The following is a 20,004-nucleotide window of genomic DNA, read 5'->3' as shown; positions in this document are numbered from 1 at the left end:
ATGAAACAGCCTGATGAAATCGATGCCCTGCAGAGCCAGATAAAATGTATGAGCTGCAGACCTAATCTTTCCTCAAAGATCAACCCTAGTTCCTCTATTGCACCAAACAGAATAAGACAACAAGCTCCACAGACACTGCATTAACCAGTAACCATTTTATGACTAACCGTTCCCTCTAGGGCTTCCAGTTAGTCCAGTTTTTTGTGGGTTTGGGTTTTTTTTTTTGAGAGAGAGAAATATGTTTTTATTTATTTTAGAGAAAGAGGAAGGGAGAGGGAGAGGAACATGGATCAGTTGCCTTTTGTACGTCCCCCTACCCCAACCTGGATATGTACCCTATATGTGCCCTGAGCGAGAATCAGATCCACCATGGGATGACAACCAACTGAGTGCACCAGCCAGGGCCAATGAGTCTAGTGCAGTGGTCGGCAAACTCATTAGTCAACAGAGCCAAATATCAACAGTACGACGATTGAAATTTCTTTTGAGAGCCAAATTTTTTAAACTTAAACTATATAGGTAGGTACATTGTTATTAACTTAATTAGGGTGCTCCTAAGATGGCCTTTGCTAAAAAACGTCCTCAATCTGATTGAGGTACGTTCGCTGAGGTCGACCCCTTCCAACTCCCCCATCCACACTCCTCTTGTAGCCAGTCTCACTCAACTTGTGCATGAATCGCGAGCGCCTCCCCCGCGCCGCGTCTCCCGCCCAACCGACACCCCCCACTTCTTCTAATGCCACTTCTTCAAAATAGACTCGCCCAGACCGAAAAACGACTTCTGCACATGGGCCACGAAGTTTCAATCGCACTGTACGTGTGCGCCCGCATGTGGTATTTTTTGGAAGAGCCACACTCAAGGGGCCAAAGAGCCGCATGTGGCTCGTGGGCCGCAGTTTGCCGACCACTGGTCTAGTGTCTAAGTCCCCAGACAACACCCTCTAAATCCAATTAACTAGTAGTGATAGTGGTCATCATCAATGTACCTTGCACTTTCCCCTTCCTAAACCTATATACAGTACAATGTAGAACTGCATTAGTTCTACATATGACTATGTCCCAGATCTTCCTTCTAACTCCGGCAAGTGAGAAATGGAATCGTCTCAATACTCTTTGTTTCTTTTTTTTTTTTTTTAACTCTTTTCTTTAAATATATTTTATTGATTTTTTACAGAGAGGAAGGGAGAGAGATAGAGAGTGAGAAACATCGATGAGAGAGAAACATCGATCAGCTGCCTCCTGCACATCTCCCACTGGGGATGTGCCCGCAACCCAGGTACATGCCCTTGACCGGAATCGAACCCGGGACCTTTCAGTCCGCAAGCTGACGCTCTATCCACTGAGCCAAACCGATTTCGGCAATACTCTTTGTTTCTTATTTTCATGTTATCAGTCGTCAGGGTCTGGAAATGTAACATTTCTGCTGCAGCTGAGCCTACCCCCCCCCCCTTTTGGAGCCGATTTAGTTTTAATCAGCCATCTATGCTATAACGGACTAAATAACTCTTGGAGATTTCTAAAAAGAAAGAAAGGCTCGCTTCCTATTCACCCTGCTTTCTTCCCCCCTCTTCCCTGAAGACTGGACTATCTCAGCCCTGTAATTCTCGGGCTCTCCAGTTTTCTCTAGCGTCTGCCGGAGGACTCAAGACAGGACAGGACAGGCGGGGTAGGTCATGGAACACTTTCATTCCAAATAGGGTAATTTCCTTTCCTGTGTTAAGGGCAGCCAGAACATATGAAGGAAAGTGCTTAGGATATGAACACTAGGGAAAGCTGACAGACGAACCTGTGGGAATCGCAGGCCAAATCCTGCCAAACCGAATAGAGTGGAAGGGAATCCTGACTCCTCTCCGAAAACCGAGTAACTGGCGGTGCGGCTCTGCCTGCGCCATACCCCGGGCAGTCCAGCCCCGCGCCGGGGAGCTCCAGGGCCCGCCTCTCCTGTTTAAATGGCACACCATCCCGCCTTCCCTTCCTGGCCAGTCCGGTGCTGCTCTTCAGCCTCTTTCTTCCCTTCCCGCCATCTCAGACCGCCCCCTTGGCACTCTGGCCCAATCCGGGAGGTCCTGCCTCCCCGGAGCCTCTCCCTTCCCGGCGGAAGAGGGGCGGGGTTTGGAGATGCCGACTCCACCTTGGTCTCTGCGGCGCGGACCTACCCTAACCATCAGGAGGGAAGGGCGTGGCTTGGAGTCCCCTCCCTATTTGGGGGTTTACGGTTTGCTAGGGGGGCAGCCTGCAGCGGGTCTCTGGGTCCGCAGGGTCCTCCCAGAGGAGGCACCATGGAGCGCTCCCCGGGAGATCGCCCCAGCCCCAGCGCCCAGGACCAGCCCTCGGCTCCCTCCGACCCCCCGGGCCAGCCCCCGCCTGCGCACCCGAAGCCGGACCTGAGTTCTGGAGACCAGCCCGCCGGCCCAGGCGCGGCGGGCGAGGCCCTGGCGGTGCTGACTTCGTTCGGGCGGCGGCTGCTGGTGCTGGTGCCGGTGTACCTGGCGGGGGCCATGGGGCTCAGCGTGGGCTTCGTGCTCTTCGGCCTCGCCCTCTACCTGGGCTGGCGCCGCGTCCGCGACGGGAAAGAACGGAGCCTGCGGGTGGCGCGGCAGCTGCTGGACGACGAGGAGCGGCTCACGGCGGAAACGCTGTACATGAGCCATCGGGAGCTCCCTGCCTGGGTGAGCGACCCTCCACCGCGGCGGCCGGGCTCCCCACCCTCTCTCAGCTCCCCACCTGGGGCCGTGGGCCCGCCCGGACGCCCCCTGCCCGCCCCCTCGCACGCCCCGCTCCCGATCCTGCCGCGGAACCAGGGCTTCTCCTCTGCGCTCGGGCTAGAGCAGTGCCCACGCCGCCGTGGCGCTCCCTCCCTCCGGGACACCCCTCCCGACTGGCCCCTGGGCATCCCCATTCCCACAGCCGCTCAGAGGGCTTCCTTCGCTCTCCTGTTCTCAGGGCTCCCCCACCCACACCCCCATTTCAAAGCTGTAAGGTTCGTTCTTTTCCCGCTGTCACCCCCGGGGACCCGCGGGGACCCAGCCCCGGGCGCACTGCCCTGACGGACCGGGAGGAGCGGAGAGGAGGGGCGAGCCCCTGCACCTGGCCGCACCCTCCGGCGTCGCCACCTTCACCCCCAGGCAGCCCGACCGCAGCACAGGCGGATGCCGGCTGGAGGGCGGGGGTACCGGGAGGGGGGCAGAGCGGCTGCTGCAGTGCCCGCAGCCCGCACTCCGCCGCCGGCAGCCCCACCCTTTTCCGGACTGTAGACTGCGTCTGTTTGAGGCCCAGATCCTCATCTCTTTGCCCCTCTCCGTCGGTGGGGAGCCTGACACCTTCTCAGGCCTTTCAGAGACGAGCCCGCTACCCAGCCCCTCCGTACCCCTCCTGCCTGCTCCTCCCAGCAGAGGCGCCCGAATAGAGGGACAAGGCAGGAGGGAGGAATCAAAGTTGACACCAGACCGGCACAGCCATGGTTCCCAGGACTGGAGAGGCCAGAGGGGAAGGAATGGTCCCTGGGGACGCGACGCCCAGGCAGCCACTGTCCTTTGTTCCTCCTGCTCATCCACATGGAAACTAATCCTTCGGAAGCACTACCCCAGCTCCTCCCCCAACAGAGCACAGGTGCCCTTTCCCATCAAAGGAGTCACACTGATCAAACGAAATAAAGAAAAAATAATAATAAAGGCCAGGGCCTACGCAGCTCTTCTGGTCCCTCCCTGACTCAAGGAACTGCTTCCCTTTTCGCATTCCCGGCATAGACGCCCGTCAGAGAGGAGGGCAGGCTGTACAAACCACCCAGGCCTTCTCCTATCCCAGGATTTCTTTCTCAAACTCTGACTTGGCAGGACCTCCCCCTCCAGAAAGAATGTGCCCTTTTCACTCCTCCTCCCGGCCCCAGCAGCTGTCCCTTCGCCTCCCTGAGCTAACCACAAAGCGACGAAGTGTGGCCTACACCCCCCAGCTCCTCTTGTCAGAGGCCTCAGTGCCCCCAGACCCTGTGGAGGAGGCCCTGCCACACTTACCTTTCCTTCCCTCTCTGAGCAGCCAACCCCAGCACCTGAGTAGGAAACCACAGGCGTGTGCTCAGGACTCTCTGTCTTCCCCCCTCTAGGTCAGCTTCCCAGATGTGGAAAAGGTTGAATGGCTAAATAAGGTGAGGGTTGATGGTCTGCATTTTTACTTTTCCTACGTGGTGAATGGGTCCCTTCCTCTTGCCATCCTCTGCCACACTTAGTTCTAGCCCCAGCCCAGTCCTCAGTGCGCCCTGGGGGCCGGATTCTGAAGGAACTTGTCCTTAGAGGGAGGACTGGGCTCTTCTGTGACTGGCTACCTCTCTCCAGATTGTGGCCCAGGTCTGGCCCTTCCTGGGACAGTATATGGAGAAGCTGTTGGCTGAAACTGTGGCCCCATCTGTTCGAGGATCTAACCCTCATCTACAAACATTTACATTTACCCGAGTGGAACTGGGTGAAAAGGTATGTGTGTGAGAAGGAAAGTGATGGGAGGAGAAAGTAACAGGGAAAGTGGGAGGTCCGGGGAGCTTGAGATACTCCTCCCCTTCCCTTCCTTTCTCTCAAGAATTCATCTCTCTCTAGCCATTGCGCATCCTAGGAGTCAAAGTTCATCCTGGTCAGAACAAACAACAGATCCTGCTGGACTTGAACATCAGGTAACACCACTCACCACTCTCCCATTTAACAGATCCTGGTCACGCAGACTTTATGCGCCTGCCCCCATGACAGCCGAGTGCTAACCTTTCTGTTTTCCTCACCAACCCCCAGCTACGTGGGCGATATACAGATTGATGTGGAAGTGAAGAAATATTTCTGCAAAGCAGGAGTCAAGGGCATGCAGGTGGGGCAGATGTCGGGGGGGGGGGGGGGCCCACAGTAGGGAGCCCTGGCCCTAACGTTCCTCGGATGTGGGGACGTGGGAGGTCGGAAGAACCAAGGCTGGGGACGTGTGGGGAGGGAAGGCCTTTTCTGAGGAAAGGCTTTGATCTTCTCTTGTCCCAGCTTCATGGTGTCTTGCGGGTGATTCTTGAGCCGCTCATGGGAGACCTTCCGATTGTGGGGGCTGTGTCAATGTTCTTTATTCGACGCCCGGTAAGGAGAGATGTTGAGGAAGGACGGGGAAGAGAGGATTGGGAGGGTGAGGGTGGCCAACTGGGGGGAATGGAGGAGGGAACTGACAAGAAGACTGACTTCTGGCAACTGCTGGGTGGGTCTGACCGTGCCTCCACGTGCTCTTTTCTCCCAGACCTTAGATATCAACTGGACAGGGATGACCAACCTGTTGGACATCCCGGGACTCAGGTATCAAGGACTGACTGAGCACCTGCTAAGTGTGGCAGCCTGCCTGGGGTTTCGGGGCAGTAAAAGATGCAGCGGTGCCCTCCCGGAGCCTGGAGCCGCCGGGGAGATAGGACAGATGCCCCTGAACAGTACCCTGCTGTGATTTTCCTTCTGTGGGGAGCAGGCATTTTGGTAGAGAATGAAGAGCGCTGCAGACTGTTCCACGGGGCGAAAAGAGGAAGGAGAGCTGGGGTGGCGGTGAAGAAGGGACAGAGCCGTAGGTGGGAAATTAGGGAAGGGGAGTAGCAAAGAGAGTTTCAAGAAAGGACTTCCTTCTGGCTTTAGGCCTCTTGGTTGTGGGAGACATAGTTGGGGTCAGGTCTATTGTCAGTTTGAGGCCACCCTCACCTCCTTTTCTACTCCCTGATGCAGCTCGCTCTCTGACACCATGATCATGGACTCCATCGCTGCCTTCCTGGTATTGCCCAACCGGTTACTGGTGCCCCTGGTGCCTGACCTTCATGATGTGGCCCAGCTGCGCTCCCCTCTTCCCAGGGTATGGCCCCTCTCTCCTTAAATAGAGCCTTCTCTTAGGAACCCTGTGCTAGGCCCTTCGTTTCTCACTGTCTGATTCCTACCCTCAGGGCATTATTCGGATTCACCTGCTGGCTGCTCGAGGATTAAGCTCCAAGGACAAATATGTGAAGGGCCTGATTGAGGGCAAGTCAGACCCCTATGCAATTGTGCGAGTGGGCACCCAGACATTCTGCAGTCGTGTCATCGACGAGGAGCTCAACCCCCAGTGGGGAGAGACTTACGAGGTGGGAGAGCGGGGGATGGGGCTGTGTGGAATGGGAGCCTCGGAAGGCTGAGGGCTGAGCCTCACAGCTGCAGCCCCTGAGACCCTTGTTCCTCTGCTCTTCAGGTGATGGTACATGAGGTCCCAGGCCAGGAGGTGGAGGTGGAGGTGTTTGACAAGGACCCAGACAAAGATGACTTTCTGGGCAGGTGAGACTCTGCCTATGTTAGGATTCTAAAGCCCCAGTGCTCGAAGGGCCACAAAGGTAATGATAGTCCTTTTCTTTAAAAAAAAATTTAATATTTTTATTGATTTCAGAGAGGAAGGGAGGGAGAGGGAGAGAGAGACAGAAACATCAATGATGAGAATTATTAATCAGCTGCCTCCTGCACGCCCCCCCACCGGAGACTGAGCCTGCAACCTGGGCATTTGCCACCGACTGGAATCTAATCCAGGACCCTTCAGTCCACAGGCCGACGGTCTATCCACTGAGCCAAACCATCTAGGGCTAATTATAATCCTTTCCCAGGCCTGGGAATTGTGTGTCGTTTTCCTTCCCAACCTCCCATCCCTTGCCCCCACCCACACACAGGCACATGCACGTGTGCGCGTGCACACACAGTCCTCTCCTAAGTATAAGGAGAAGGGAGTCAGATCTGCCAGTTATTTCTGGGTCAGTGAGTGGAGGACCAGTGACATGCTACTAATTACGGGCCTCCCCCTCTCCCCTCTCCCTGCCCCCCTCCCAGAATGAAGCTGGATGTAGGGAAGGTGTTACAGGCTGGAGTCCTGGATGAGGTAAGTTAAGAAAAGAGGAAGGTGGGGTGGTCTCACCCTTACAGCAGATGATAGTTGCTACATTGGTGGGGCAGAGGCTGGGTGCTATCTGATCTCAGCTATGCCTCACTTCCTTCTACTTCCTTCAGTGGTTCCCCCTACAAGGCGGGCAAGGCCAAGTTCACTTAAAGCTAGAATGGCTGTCGCTCTTGCCAGATGCAGAAAAACTGGAGCAGGTAACCCACATGGGAAGCAGGAAGTGGCAGGGGAGAAAGTCGTCTGGAAGTACAGGGAACCGCGGGGGCTAAGGCCTGACTCCTGCCACCCTGCAGGTTCTGCAGTGGAATCGAGGCGTCTCCTCCCGACCAGAGCCCCCATCGGCTGCCATCTTAGTTGTCTACCTGGATCGGGCCCAGGATCTCCCTGTGAGTGTGGCTTCTGAGAGCAGGTGAACAGGGAGCCTTCCCACACCTCCCCTGCCCCTGCCTGCTTTGCTCCAGAAGAAGCATCATGTAACACAAGGGTCCCAAGGAGGGGTGAGAGCATCTCAGAGAAAAGCTTCTGACGAGAGCCCACCTTCCTCCACTGAAAGAAAAACACCCGTGATAGTGACTTCTGCCTTCTGCCTCCCACAGCTGAAGAAGGGGAACAAAGAACCCAACCCCATGGTACAACTGTCAGTTCAGGACGTGACCCGGGAGAGCAAGGTGAGGCCAGGGGAGCTGTGGGAAGTGTCCTTTGGCTGCGGGGCTGGGGCAGGACTGCTCTTGGGATGGAGTTTCCCTTTGGGAAGCCTGGAACGGTAAGGGCTTTCTTGAGAAACAGGAATGGTACTGTGACATGTCCCTTTAAAAAAAAATGTATTGGGGTGGCTTCGGTTAATAAAAGTGGTGGCCTGTACCCTTAATGCTGCACGTCTCCAGGCTGTCTACAACAACAACTGCCCCGTATGGGAGGAGGCCTTCCGGTTCTTCCTGCAAGACCCTCAAAGCCAGGAGCTCGATGTCCAGGTGAGACAGTCATCTGTTCTGCCTTCTCAGAGCTGTACCATTTCTTCTCTCCATGTTCTCCTTTGATCTCTATTTTTTTTAAAAAATATATTTTTATTGATTTCAGAGAGGAAGGGAGAGGGAGAGAGAAATAGAAACATCAATGATGAGAGAGAATCATTGATTGGCTGCCTCCTGCAAGCCCCCTACTGGGGATCGAGCCCGCAAACCAGGCCTGTGCCCTTGGCTGGAATCGAACCTGGGACCCTTCAGATGCTCTATCTACTGAGCCAAATCAGCTAGGGCTGATCTCTATTTTTAATCCATCTATCTAAATTCTACCTCCTCTACTCTCTACTGTCCCCCCATTATATCTAGGATCTTTTTTATAACTGAGAATTGTACACTTAAAATGAGTGATTTTTATGGTATATAAATATGTAAATTGTGCTTGAATTTAAAAAAAAATATTGATTAGCTATAAGGTACCTAGTATTATTATTATTGTTTATTGTTAATCCTCACCTGAGGATATTCTTTCCATTGATTTTTAGAGAGAGTGGAAGGAAGCAAGGGAGGGAGGGGAGAGGCAGAGAGACACATTGACTGGTTGGTTCCTGAACCTGCAACCTGGGCTTGTTCCCGGACCAGGAATCGAACTGGCGACCTGTTAGTGTATGGAACGATGCTCAACCAACTGAGCCACACCAGCCAGAGCACTTAAAAAAAAAAAAATTGCCCTAGGTGGTTTGGCTCAGTGGGTAGAGCATAGGCCTGCAGACTGGAGGGTCCCGGGTTCGATTCCAGTCAGGGGCACATGCTTGAGAACCAGTAGGGGGCGTGCAGGAGGCAGCCGACTGGTGGTTTTCATCATTGATGTTTCTATCTCTACCTCCCTCTCCCTTCCTCTCTGAAATCAATAAAAATATATATTTTAAAAAAAATTTTTTTTGACTGGGGATCAAACCCACAACCTTGGCATATCAGGATGATGCTCTAAGCAACTGAGTCACCCGGGTCACTTGCTGGGCTAGGTACCTGGTATTTGAAAGGTCAGAGGAAAAGCATGAAAGACTGCCTGCCTCATGAAGCCTACCAGCTAGTTTCATAGACAAGACATACATATGTGAAGTCACCCAAGGAGGAGTAAATACTGATCAGTGGGAGTAAAATACCCATAGTATAGTGCTAAGATGGCCAGACAAAGGTACAGTGGCTGGAGTAACTGAAGATTCTGTGAAGGAAGCAGGATTTCATGTGGGCCTTGAAGGATAAGTAGTATTTATTATTTTTTTTAATCTTTAAATTCTTTATTAGTTAAGGAATTACAAATGTGTCATCATCCCCCCCATTAACCCCCTTCCCCCCCCCCCCCCCCAGGATAAGTAGTATTTAAATAGGCAGGGAGGAGAATGAAAACTTTGCAGGTAATGGCAACAGAATGAGCACAGGCAGAAGGGACCATGGAGTGGGCAAAGGGCTGTAAAAAGATGGCCCAGGCCAGAGCAAAGGGTCTGTGACTGGCACCGAGAGAATGAAGCTGCTGCCATACAGTTCCCAGGGGGCCTCCCTTTTCCCTAGTGTCTCTTCACTGCATCTCCTTCTCCTGCGCCTGTAGGTGAAGGACGACTCCAGGGCCCTGACTTTAGGGGCACTGACCCTGCCTCTGGCTCGCCTGCTGACTGCCTCCGAACTCACCCTGGACCAGTGGTTCCAGCTCAGCAGCTCTGGCCCAAACTCCAGGCTCTACATGAAACTGGTTATGAGGGTATGGAGGTGGGGAGCGCTGAGGGTGTGGCAGGGTCTTGTAGATTCCTTGGTATTAACGAACGGTAAGGAAGGGGGAGGCCGCTAAGATTAAACGAACCAGTATCTGTGCAGACGCCTAGAAGGTACACAGAAGAATGTTTGTAAATCTAACTGGGGGAAGACATGGTGTAGGAATAGGACGAGTGTGGAGGGAACCCCATAGAGATGAGCCCAGAAAGATGGGACCTGGTTTCCCCATTATAGCCCCTGCTCTGCCCCCCAATCCCCACATACCTGCCTGCTGGGGGCTAGCCACACTTCTCTGATTCGGCAATAACCCTCCCCTCCCAGATCTTGTACTTGGATTCGTCAGAAGTGCGCTTCCCCGCTGTGCCTGGTGCTCCTGGCGCTTCAGACCTGGACAGTGAGAGCCCCCAGACAGGCAGCAGTGTGGATGCCCCACCTCGACCCCAGCACACGACTCCTGACAGTCACTTTGGGACTGAGGTGAGCCTCTGTTTGGGAAGGAATGGGGTCTGTGTGTGCAGAGCCGGTTGGGGCTGGTTCTGACAGGTTTCTCGCTGACTGACTGCCATCTGGTGCCTCCATCCCTTTTTGCAGAATGTTCTTCGGATCCATGTGTTAGAGGCCCAGGACCTGATCGCCAAAGACCGTTTCTTGGGAGGATTAGTGAAGGGCAAGTCGGACCCCTATGTCAAACTAAAGCTGGCGGGACGGAGCTTCCGGAGCCGTGTTGTTCGGGAGGATCTCAATCCCCGCTGGAACGAGGTTTTTGAGGTCAGAATTGAGTGGCCAGGACTCCTCCCAGGCCTGCCGCACTCTCCCCGCTCTCTGAGAGTGGTCCCAAAGGCTCTGGGTTCCGCTGGCTGGATGGAGAGGTTCCAGCCACTGGGAGGAGAATCCCCTTTTGTCTGCACTCTTTTCTCCCACTAGGTGATTGTCACATCAATTCCAGGCCAGGAGCTCGGGGTTGAGGTTTTTGACAAGGACCTGGACAAGGATGACTTCCTGGGCAGGTGAGAGGGTGGGAGTCCAGCAGGGGAGGCAGGCTGAGCCTCTGGAGGCCTCGGAAGTCTGGCCTCGGGGAGAGAGTCTGGCTCTGACCTCCTGGCTTCACGCTTTCACAGGTGTAAAGTGAGCCTCACCGCAGTCCTCAACAGCGGCTTCCTCGATGAGGTGAGCATGGCATTAGCATCAGCTCTCCCGCCTGATCTTGGCCCAGGTCTCACTCTCACAGCCCTGCCCCGCGAATGTTACCCTGTCCACTTCCGCAGTGGCTGACCCTGGAGGACGTCCCGTCTGGCCGCCTGCACTTGCGTCTGGAGCGCCTGACGCCCCGCCCCACTGCTGCTGACCTAGAGGAGGTAAGGAAGGCGACGACGGGAGGAGGGAGGGGCCCGGATGGGTCAAGGTGAACACTTCTCTCTGATTTTAAGGGACACTTCTATACGCCAGGCCCAGGATTTAGTCACCAATCCCCAACCCCTGTGTGGCTTCCCCCAGGTGCTGCAGGTGAACAGTCTGATCCAGACTCAGAAGAGTGGAGAACTGGCAGCAGCCCTGCTGTCCGTCTACGTGGAGCGGGCAGAGGACCTTCCGGTGAGACCGCCCCACGCCCCATAGCTCCCTGGCCCTCCCCGCACCTCCCTCAGGTGTGGATGCTCCTGGTGTATGTGGAATAACAGTAAATTCTAAATTCCTCTCTTTCCCAGGGTGGTGCTGGGGTAGGAAGACTTGTCTGTGCAAGGAGGGTGGTGGCTGTTCAGTGATAATAGGGGCCGAGGCCGGTTTGGCTCAGTGGATGGAGCGACGGCTTGCGGACTGGGGGGTCCCGGGTTCGATTCCGGTCAAGGGCGTGTTCCTGGGTTGCGGGCACATCCCCAGTAGGAGATGTGCGGGAGGCGGCTGATCGATGTTTCTCTCTCATCGATGTTTCTGGCTCTCTGTCTCTCTCCCTTCCTCTCTGTAAAATATCAATAAAATATATATATTAAAAAAAAAAGATAATAGGGACATGACTGCTGGCTATGGATATAACTTGTGAGAGGAGGGGGGAATCTGCCTAACTTGATCCCAATTTAAGACAATTTAAAATATATATATATATTTCTTTATTGATTTCAGAGAGGAAGGGAGAGGGAGAGATAGAAACGTCAATGATGAGAGAATCATTGATTGGCTGCCTCCTGCATGTCCCCTATTAGGGATCGAGCCACAACCCGGGCATGTGCCCTTGGCCGGAATCGAACCCAGGACCTCCCAGTCCGCAGGCGAATGCACTCTTCACTGAGCCAAACCGGCTATTTATATCAAATACTAAATATTTAATATTTAACACAATATTCTCTTTCTAGCTCCGGAAAGGCACCAAACCTCCCAGCCCTTATGCTACTATCGCTGTGGGAGATACTTCTCATAAAACTAAGGTATTAGGAAATGCTGCAGGGATAAGAAGCAGGGGGGGGAGGGGGGAGGAGTAGAAGAGAGACTATCAACCTCTGCTCATTCCCCTCATCTCCACCAGACTGTTTCCCAAACCTCAGCCCCCATCTGGGACGAGTGTGCCTCCTTTCTCATCAGGAAACCAAGCACTGAGAGCCTGGAGTTGCAGGTGCGATAAATTCATTCTACAAACATTTGCAGATTCCCATGATGAACCAGGCACAGGCACAGTGCATTCTGAGACCAGTGTTCTAAGCCCTGAGTTCTGGAGCCTCTGGGCGCAGGGCATTTAGAGATAAAAGATCTAGGTCTTATCTTTATGGAGCTCACACTCTCTTTTGGAAGAAAAATAACCAGAGAATACTTCCAGACTGATAACTGCTGAAATAAAAGGCACTATCGGGGAAAAAGGTGCATCTCAGTCAGACTAGGTGAAAAGGTGGAGGCAGTAAGAAAGGCATCCATCCTGAGATGTCCCCTGAGCTTAAGGATAAATAGGCTCTGGCCAGGAAAAAAAGGGCAGGAAAACTCTTCAGTCTGAGAAAAGACTGGAGAAGAAAGAAGGCAAATTATAGAGAGGTGGGCAGGGAGCAAGATCATGGAGGCTGTTGAGTATTATGCTAAGAATTTGGATTTTATCCTAAAGGTATAGGGAAACATGTGAAAGAATGAGAAGTGACATATCCAGATTTGTACTTGAGGAGCAGGATAAAGAATGGACAACCCTGGAGACAGGTAGATCGGTTAAGAAATTAGAGTAACTGAAGCAAGAAATGACAGAGGCCGGATGGTATCTGGTGGTTGTTTAGACACGGAGGGGGAAGGAGGAGCAAGGTACAGCCTCGATGCTAACTCCTGGCTTTTTAGCATGGGTGGCTGGGCAGATAAAGGTGCCATTGACAACACAGTGAATGCACAAAGGAGGAGTTTTTTTATTTGAGATCTCAGAGAGCCATCCAGAAGGTCGATCTATGGCCTGTTCTGATGTTCTTCCCTTTCCTTCTTTGAGCATCATGAGCAAGCGACAGGTGGCCACGGCCATCATGAGTGTGAGGGCACCGTAAGGTGCATATGAAAAGACCAGGGGTGGGCATGCTGGGCACTGCAGCAACGAACGGGCAGATGGAGGAGTCAGAGCTCTTCAGAGGGCCTGGAGTGTAGCCAGGGCAGTGGGACACTCACCAGGAAAGAGTGGGTTACAGAGACCAAGGGGGAGTGTTTCAAAAGACAGCAAGTGGCCAGATGTTGCTGAGAGGTAAAATTAGATCACGGAAAAGTATTCATTGACTTTGAAAACTAGGAAGTCACTGATTATTGCAGCAACCTCAGTGGGATAAATGGAGTGGAAGCTAGGTATCAGTGGGTTGAAGGGTGAACAGAATGTGAAGAGGAACGGGGGGGGGGGGTAGGGCCAGGGAAGGTGGAAGGTGATAGAGGAGTGCTGACTCCTCCTCTCGTGGAGTAATCAGATCCCTTCGAAAGTTGATAGGAAAATAATGTAACTATTCACAACACGAGCAGAGGTAGAGATGTAAATGAGCTCAGTTCCTCATCTTACACAGCGGGGAATCCGTGGATACCAAAGCTGGCAAATCATGAAGTAGAGATACAGGCATATCAATAATTAGAATTATGTTCAAACAAAGGAAACTGGGAGGTTTTGAATGTTGTTAATATTTGGAGTATGAAAATAGGGGTAGGATGGGCAGAAAACATTTACTTTAAATTTAATTCAATTGTTGCTGTTCTTTCCTCCTCCCTGTGCAGGTATTGCTGGTACAGTGTGTAAAAGCTTAGGAAGTAAAGATAGTATCATCTACTCTGGTTAAGAAAGGCAGGGAGGTAGAGGAAGCTGTTACCAGGGCTTCCGGGCCCTTCACAAAAGGGAGTCTCTCACCAAAGCCACCCGAGTGCGAGCATCTGGGCCTGGAGCCCTCGGATTTCATCTTCATCTTCTGATCACAGTGCTGTGGCTCCACAGGTTCGGGGTGAGGGGACTGGTGCATTGGGCTCATTATCCCTGCCCCTCTCGGAGCTCCTTGGGGCTGACCAGCTCTGCGTGGACCGCTGGTTTACACTCAACAACGGTCAAGGGCAGGTGCTACTGAGAGCACAGCTGGGGGTGAGTGCCAGGCAACGGTGGGCAGGAAGGGGAGGGTGGGCGGGAACAGAGGGCTACATCATCATAGCAACTGAGTGGAGCAGAACTCTGCCCAGCTCACCGCTTTCTTGACCTCCTAGATCCTGGTGTCCCAGCACTCAGGAGTGGAAGCTCATAGCCACAGCCATAGCTACAGCTCCTCATCTGTGAGTGAAGAGCTGGAGCCCTGGGGGGGGCTGCCTCACACCACCTCCTCGGCCCCAGAGCTCCGGCAGCGCCTGACCCATGGTGACAGGTGAAGGACGGGTGGGACGATGGGATGCATCAGGAGTACAAAGGGTGAGCGACAGGTTCCCTAGGCACTGCCTTCTCCCAGACCTGTCTCCGTCTCTCCACAGTCCCCTCGAGGCCCCAGCCGGGCCTCTGGGCCAGGTGAGACTAACTGTTTGGTACTACAGTGAAGAACGAAAGCTGATCAGCATCGTTCACAGTTGCCGGTGAGACCCCATCCGTCAGATCCTCCAAGTTCTCTCCTTCCCCCCCTTGTGTTGCCTCATCACCTTGATCCTCCTGTTGCAGGTCCCTTCGCCAGAATGGACGGGATCCCCCTGACCCCTATGTGTCACTGTTGCTACACCCAGACAAGAACCGGGGCACCAAGAGGAAGACCTCTCAGAAGAAGAGGACCCTAAATCCTGAATTCAATGAACGGTCAGTCAGTGGGCAGTCAGGTGGAGAGAGGGCAGGCTTGAGAAGGACACTTGCCCTCATACCCAGTCCCTCCCCAGGTTCGAATGGGAACTGCCCCTGGATGAGGCCCTCCGGCGAAAGCTGGATGTCTCTGTGAAGTCTAATTCTTCCTTCATGTCAAGAGAGCGTGAGCTTCTGGGAAAGGTAAGAGGGTGAGCATGGGCAGGGCAAAGGTGAGAGTTAGAAGCTGCTGGTACCAAGGCTGCAGTCCCTGCTAGGGAGGAGGCACTCCAAGTGACATTACTTGATAGGTCACCCAATCACCTCTGCACGGGTTTGGGACCAGGAAGTGTGACGATGGGACATAGTCTTTTTTTTTTTTTTTCAATATATTTTATTGATTTTTTACAGAGAGGAAGGGAGAGAGATAGAGAGTTAGAAACAGATGAGAGAGAAACATTGATCAGCTGCCTCCTGCACATCTCCTACTGGGAATGTGCCCGCAACCAAGGTACATGCCCTTGACCGGAATTGAACCCGGGACCCTTCAGTCCGCAGGCCAACACTCTATCCACTGAGCCAAACCAGTTTCGGCGGGACATAGTCTTTGGAGCTGTCAGAATAACATCTTACCTTGACCATCCTCCAACACAGGTGCAGTTGGACCTCGCTGAGACAGACCTATCCCAGGGTGCGGCCCAGTGGTGAGTATCTGACGGTTGGGGGATGGGCCTAGATACTAAGTAGGAGAAATCCCAAACAGGACAGGAAAAAAGGATGCAAACTGAGCAGAGAACCATTGGTCCTCTGAAGTATAAAAGCTCTGAGATCCTGTCTCATTTCTAAGACACAAGAGTCAATTTTATTTATTTTGTTTTGTTAATCTTTACCTGAGGATATTTTTTCCATTGATTTTTTTTTTTTTAGAGAGAGTGGAAAGGAGGATGGGAGAGGGAGAGAGAGAGGTAGAGAGAGAAACATCGATGTGAGAGAGACACATCAGTCTGCTGCCTCCCACACATGCCCCGACTGGGGCAGGGGATCAAACCTGCAACTCAGGTGTGAGCCCTGGACCAGAAATTGAACCCGAGACCCTTCATTATAGTACATGGGCCAATGCTCCGGCCACTGGGCAACACTGGCCAGAGCAAGAGTCAACTTTATGCCTGAGTATTCTCTGCTTGCTCCCACAGGTATGACCTCCTGGATGACAAGGACAAAGGCAGCTCCTAGGAGCAGGGGATTAACAGCCTCACTGCTGTCTCTCTGCCTTGCCTCCTGCTGCATCACCGCCTCAATGCGATGAGCCAAAAGCTGGGGCCTGAGGCAGAGCCTGTGCCCCTCGGCCATCTTACCTCCCAGGCCCTTGCTAGGGCCTTTGCCTGACCAAAGAGGGGAACCATATGTTACCCTTTCTTTACTGCACGGCCTTTATCCTTCTGGGCTCCTGAGGCAGGGACCTGAGCTGGCTATTTCCTGCTCTGCCTGCAAAGTCTCCTTTCCACCCAGCTCCTCAGGGCCTTCTGTACCTGTGCCTGGCCACTGGCAGCACTAGCAGTGGCATTAGCTTATGCCAAATACATTTTCAGAAAGACCTTTCAATTGAATGGTCACCTTCTTCCCTGTTGTCAGCAGGGAGGGAAAACACATGGGTAGGAAAGTGGATAGGCTGACCTCTCAAGCTCTGAGCCTCTTGGACCACTGCATGTAGCGAATGTATAGCAGCCCAGTCTCATGTGCATTTCTGTCCCCACTTCCCTCAAGCCTGTCCTGAAAACTACACTTGCTACGATGACTGGGGCCAGCCAGTCTCCTGACTCCACTTGGGAACTGGGAACACTTGGATTCTACCCAAGCCTTCAGGTAGCAGGTAGCACTCTGGGAGCCTCTAGCAGAGGGCCTTGGCGGACTCAGAACAGCAGGGCCAATTTTTTTCCTAGATGCCTAGGCTGTTGACTTTCTGACTAGAATCGAATCTCGTCATTTTGCACCAGCTCTGCCAACTCACTGTATCTCATTAAACATTTATATTCAATCCAGCCGTGGCTCTTTTCCTTCAGGACAGGGAAGCCAGCCTACCAGTGAGAAGTTAGATGCTTATTCTAAGTGTCAAAAGCCTTTATTTGCGTCTACAGATCATGTCAGTTTACTTAGTGGTCAGAACCTACTGTGGTAGGTTCTGTTGAGGATGGTCAGGGGGCCTGCCTGTAGTAGCTGCTGCTGCGTTTCTGGAGATTCATTCCCCGTCACTGTGATGCAGTGTGCTCCCCACCCAACTTGTCTGCTGACCCTTGTCTCATGGGCTTTCCAGGAAAGGGGTTCCCAAGTGAGCCGGGGTGCTCTGCCTCAGCACAGGCTCACAGTGTCCCAGTGGTACGTTTATAACCAAAAGACTTCAGCCCAGCCGATGGGCAGCGAGATGAGGAGTAATTTGTACTCGTTCAGATCTGCTCGCCTTGACCTCTGCTTTCGGAACCCTTCCTGGAATGCAAGCTGTAGTGGCTGTGCTCCATCTGCTCTGCCACCCACATGGAAGGAGCATGAGAGGGAGGAAGAGTGAACTGCTGAAACGGTCGCTGCGATAGGAACTTGGAGATTTCGTCTCGAAGGATGCTGTCCACTGGGAGGAGAGGAAAGGCTTGGTGGGGGTGGGGGGCGCGCCAAGAACTAAACTCAGTTCCACAAGTTCAACTGCACCTGCCCAGCAAAAGCTGCTTAGACTCCGTGCCATCCACTAGCTCAGCCTCTGTTATTTTTCAGTAATTCCTTTGTAGTCGTTACTGGCCCTGGCATTCTGCTCCCTTCTCAATGTAAGAGAATCCCAGTGCTGGCCTTGTGCCCTTCCCTGACCCAGAAACTAAGGGGGAACCCCCAAAACAGGACAGACGAACTTGTATTTCTAAGGACTCTGTCTTATATTCAGTACTGGGCATGCGGCCCAAGGCCTCCTGTTCTAGCTGGCTTCAGCTAGTACAACCGATGATCTGGCAGTGTGTGATTTTTAAGAAGCACCTTTGGCCTAGTTCATCACCAAGTAATAAACATTTCCAGAAAACGAGAGGACATGGCACAAACTCTCCCATTCCAGAGGGTCCCTACTCTCCCAGCTTTCTCAAGTTCAGGACACATAAGGGAGGGAGTATTGATCTACATATTAAATACAATGTTAAATACATTGTTGCATTTATATTTATAAAGATTAAACAAACTAAGGGTCATTAATCACAGGAATTAACTGTACTGTTATTTCTCAAACAGCTGGCCTTCCGCACTGGCATATGTGATGCCCTCCTGTTCCAGAGAAAGGCAGATACAGTTGCATACGGTGCACCATAATATAAATACTACCCTCTTAGAATGTGGCTTTATTGGCCCTAACTGTGCTGTAGTTAAGTAGCAACCGTTAGTCTAGCCAATAGCCATTCCCCCTCCTCTATATACAGAAAAACCCAGAGCGTTCCTTGTGACAGTGTGCCAGCTCCAAGGGATTAATCACAATTATTTTTGCTACATAGTCACTTTCCCAGCTTCCCCTGCAACTGGCTCTGTGACCCAGCCAGGACCAACAAGATGGAAGAGGAAGTCAGCTGGGAAGTGGAGTATCAACAGAAGAGAGACCTCACTGCCCCCTTTCTTCTGCAGCAGTAGCAGAAGCTGCAGCAGCCTTCTTTAAGGCCACGACATCTCTGGTACAAGGAGGAAAAGCTAACGTGATTACAGGAGTACCTATTTTATAAATTAGCATCATATTATAACCTGCATTTTTCATTTAACACATAAGCACTTTACACTGCATTAAATATTCTTTTTTAAAAAATAGTTTATGATCTGACCTGACCGGTTTGGCTCAGTGGATAGAGCGTCGGCCTGCAGACTGAAGGGTCCCAGGTTCGATTCCAGTCAAGGGCATGTACCTTGGATGAGGGCCCATCCCCAGTGGGGAGTGTGCAGGAGGCAGCTGATCGATGTTTCTCTCTCATCGATGTTTCTAACTCTCTATTCCTCTCCCTTCCTCTCTGTAAGAAATCAATAAAATAAATTTAAAAAATAGTTCATGAACTTTTTTTTATTGATTTTTTTTTTTTTTTTTTTTTTTACAGAGAGGAAGGGAGAGGGATAGAGTTAGAAACATCGATGAGAGAGAAACATCGATCAGCTGCCTCCTGCACACCCCCTACTGGGGATGTGCCCGCAACCAAGGTACATGCCCTTGGCCGGAATCGAACCTGGGACCCTTGAGTCCACAGGCCGATGCTTTATCCACTGAGCCAAACCAGTCAGGGCTCATTAAATATTCTTTGAAAATACAATTTATAAAGGTTGTGCATAATTCCATAGAATGATTGCACCATAATTTAATTGATTCTCTGTCAGAAATAAAGGTAGTTCCCGCTGTGGCCAGGTGCTCAGCTGGTTAAGCGTCATCTCTATGCCACAAGGTTTTGGGTTTGATCCCCTGCCAGGGCACATATAAGAATCAACCAATGAGCCCGGCTGGTTTGCTAAGTGGTGCTTAGAGCATGACCCCATGCACTGAAGGGTTGCAGGTTCAATTCCCGATGAAGGGCACATACCTGGGTTGCAGATTTGATCCCTGATGGCCCCAGTAGGCACGTGTGGGAGGCAGCCAATTGGTGTGTCTCTCTCACATCCATGTTTATCTAGCTAGCTGGCTATTTCTCCCCCTGCCTTCCTCCCTTCCACTCTCTTAATATTAATATTCTTATTAATATTTTATCTCAATTTATTTAGAGTAAGTAGACCTAGTGGGTCAACTTCTATATTTTAACAACTTTTTAAATTTAAAAATTTTTTTAAATATATTTTATTGATTTTTTACAGAGAGGAAGGGAGAGAGATAGAGAGTTAGAAACATCGACGAGAGAGAAACATCGATCAGCTGCCTCCTGCACACCTCCTACTGAGGATGTGCCCGCAACCAAGGCACATGCCCCCGACCAGAATCGAACCTGGGACCCTTCAGTCCGCAGGCCAACGCTCTATCCACTGAGCCAAACCAGTTTCGGCAAATTTAAATTTTTTAAATTGATTTTAGAGAGAGGAAGGGAGAGGGATAGAGAGATAGAAACATCAATGAGAGCCCTAACTGGTTTGGCTCAGTGGATACAGTGTCGGCCTGTGGACTGAAGGGTC

The 20,004-nt window shown here is 52.1% G+C and overlaps 1 protein-coding gene across 2 annotated transcripts; it reads left to right on the top strand.

Moving 5' to 3' along the window:
• The first annotated feature begins 2,181 nt into the window (after positions 1–2,181).
• ESYT1 (extended synaptotagmin 1) lies at positions 2,182–16,889 on the top strand. Of its 2 annotated transcripts, XM_036296497.1 has the most exons (31): positions 2,182–2,669; positions 4,100–4,141; positions 4,329–4,463; positions 4,584–4,657; positions 4,770–4,842; positions 5,004–5,093; positions 5,248–5,303; positions 5,715–5,838; positions 5,927–6,103; positions 6,208–6,290; positions 6,831–6,879; positions 7,008–7,094; positions 7,191–7,283; positions 7,494–7,565; positions 7,782–7,868; positions 9,466–9,615; positions 9,948–10,103; positions 10,218–10,394; positions 10,551–10,633; positions 10,745–10,793; positions 10,892–10,981; positions 11,121–11,216; positions 11,972–12,043; positions 12,142–12,228; positions 14,041–14,181; positions 14,301–14,455; positions 14,559–14,657; positions 14,740–14,871; positions 14,949–15,054; positions 15,505–15,554; positions 16,044–16,889. In XM_036296497.1, exons 1-31 carry the CDS (start codon positions 2,280–2,282, stop codon positions 16,081–16,083), a joined length of 3,315 nt encoding a protein of 1,104 aa, XP_036152390.1. In that variant the 5' UTR covers positions 2,182–2,279; the 3' UTR covers positions 16,084–16,889. The 2 variants fall into 2 exon arrangements, with proteins under 2 accessions (XP_036152390.1, XP_036152391.1); XM_036296498.1 differs by lacking the exon at positions 16,044–16,889 and having other exon boundaries at positions 15,402–15,524.
• Positions 16,890–20,004: the final 3,115 nt, after the last annotated feature.

This window comes from Myotis myotis, unplaced genomic scaffold (genome assembly GCF_014108235.1).
Source record: "Myotis myotis isolate mMyoMyo1 unplaced genomic scaffold, mMyoMyo1.p scaffold_m19_p_3, whole genome shotgun sequence".
Lineage (NCBI taxonomy): Eukaryota > Metazoa > Chordata > Mammalia > Chiroptera > Vespertilionidae > Myotis > Myotis myotis.
The sequence above is the reverse complement of the archived record's forward strand: the minus strand, read 5'-3'. Positions and strand labels throughout refer to the sequence as shown.

Excerpts from the sequence above, each read along its gene's own strand:
- ESYT1 (XM_036296497.1), top strand. The coding sequence starts at position 2,280 with ATGGAGCGCTCCCCGGGAGATCGCCCCAGCCCCAGCGCCCAGGACCAG. Across the intron at positions 4,658-4,769 it reads CTGCTGGACTTGAACATCAG|CTACGTGGGCGATATACAGA; the intron begins GTAACACCACTC and ends ACCAACCCCCAG. Across the intron at positions 10,794-10,891 it reads ACAGCGGCTTCCTCGATGAG|TGGCTGACCCTGGAGGACGT; the intron begins GTGAGCATGGCA and ends CCACTTCCGCAG.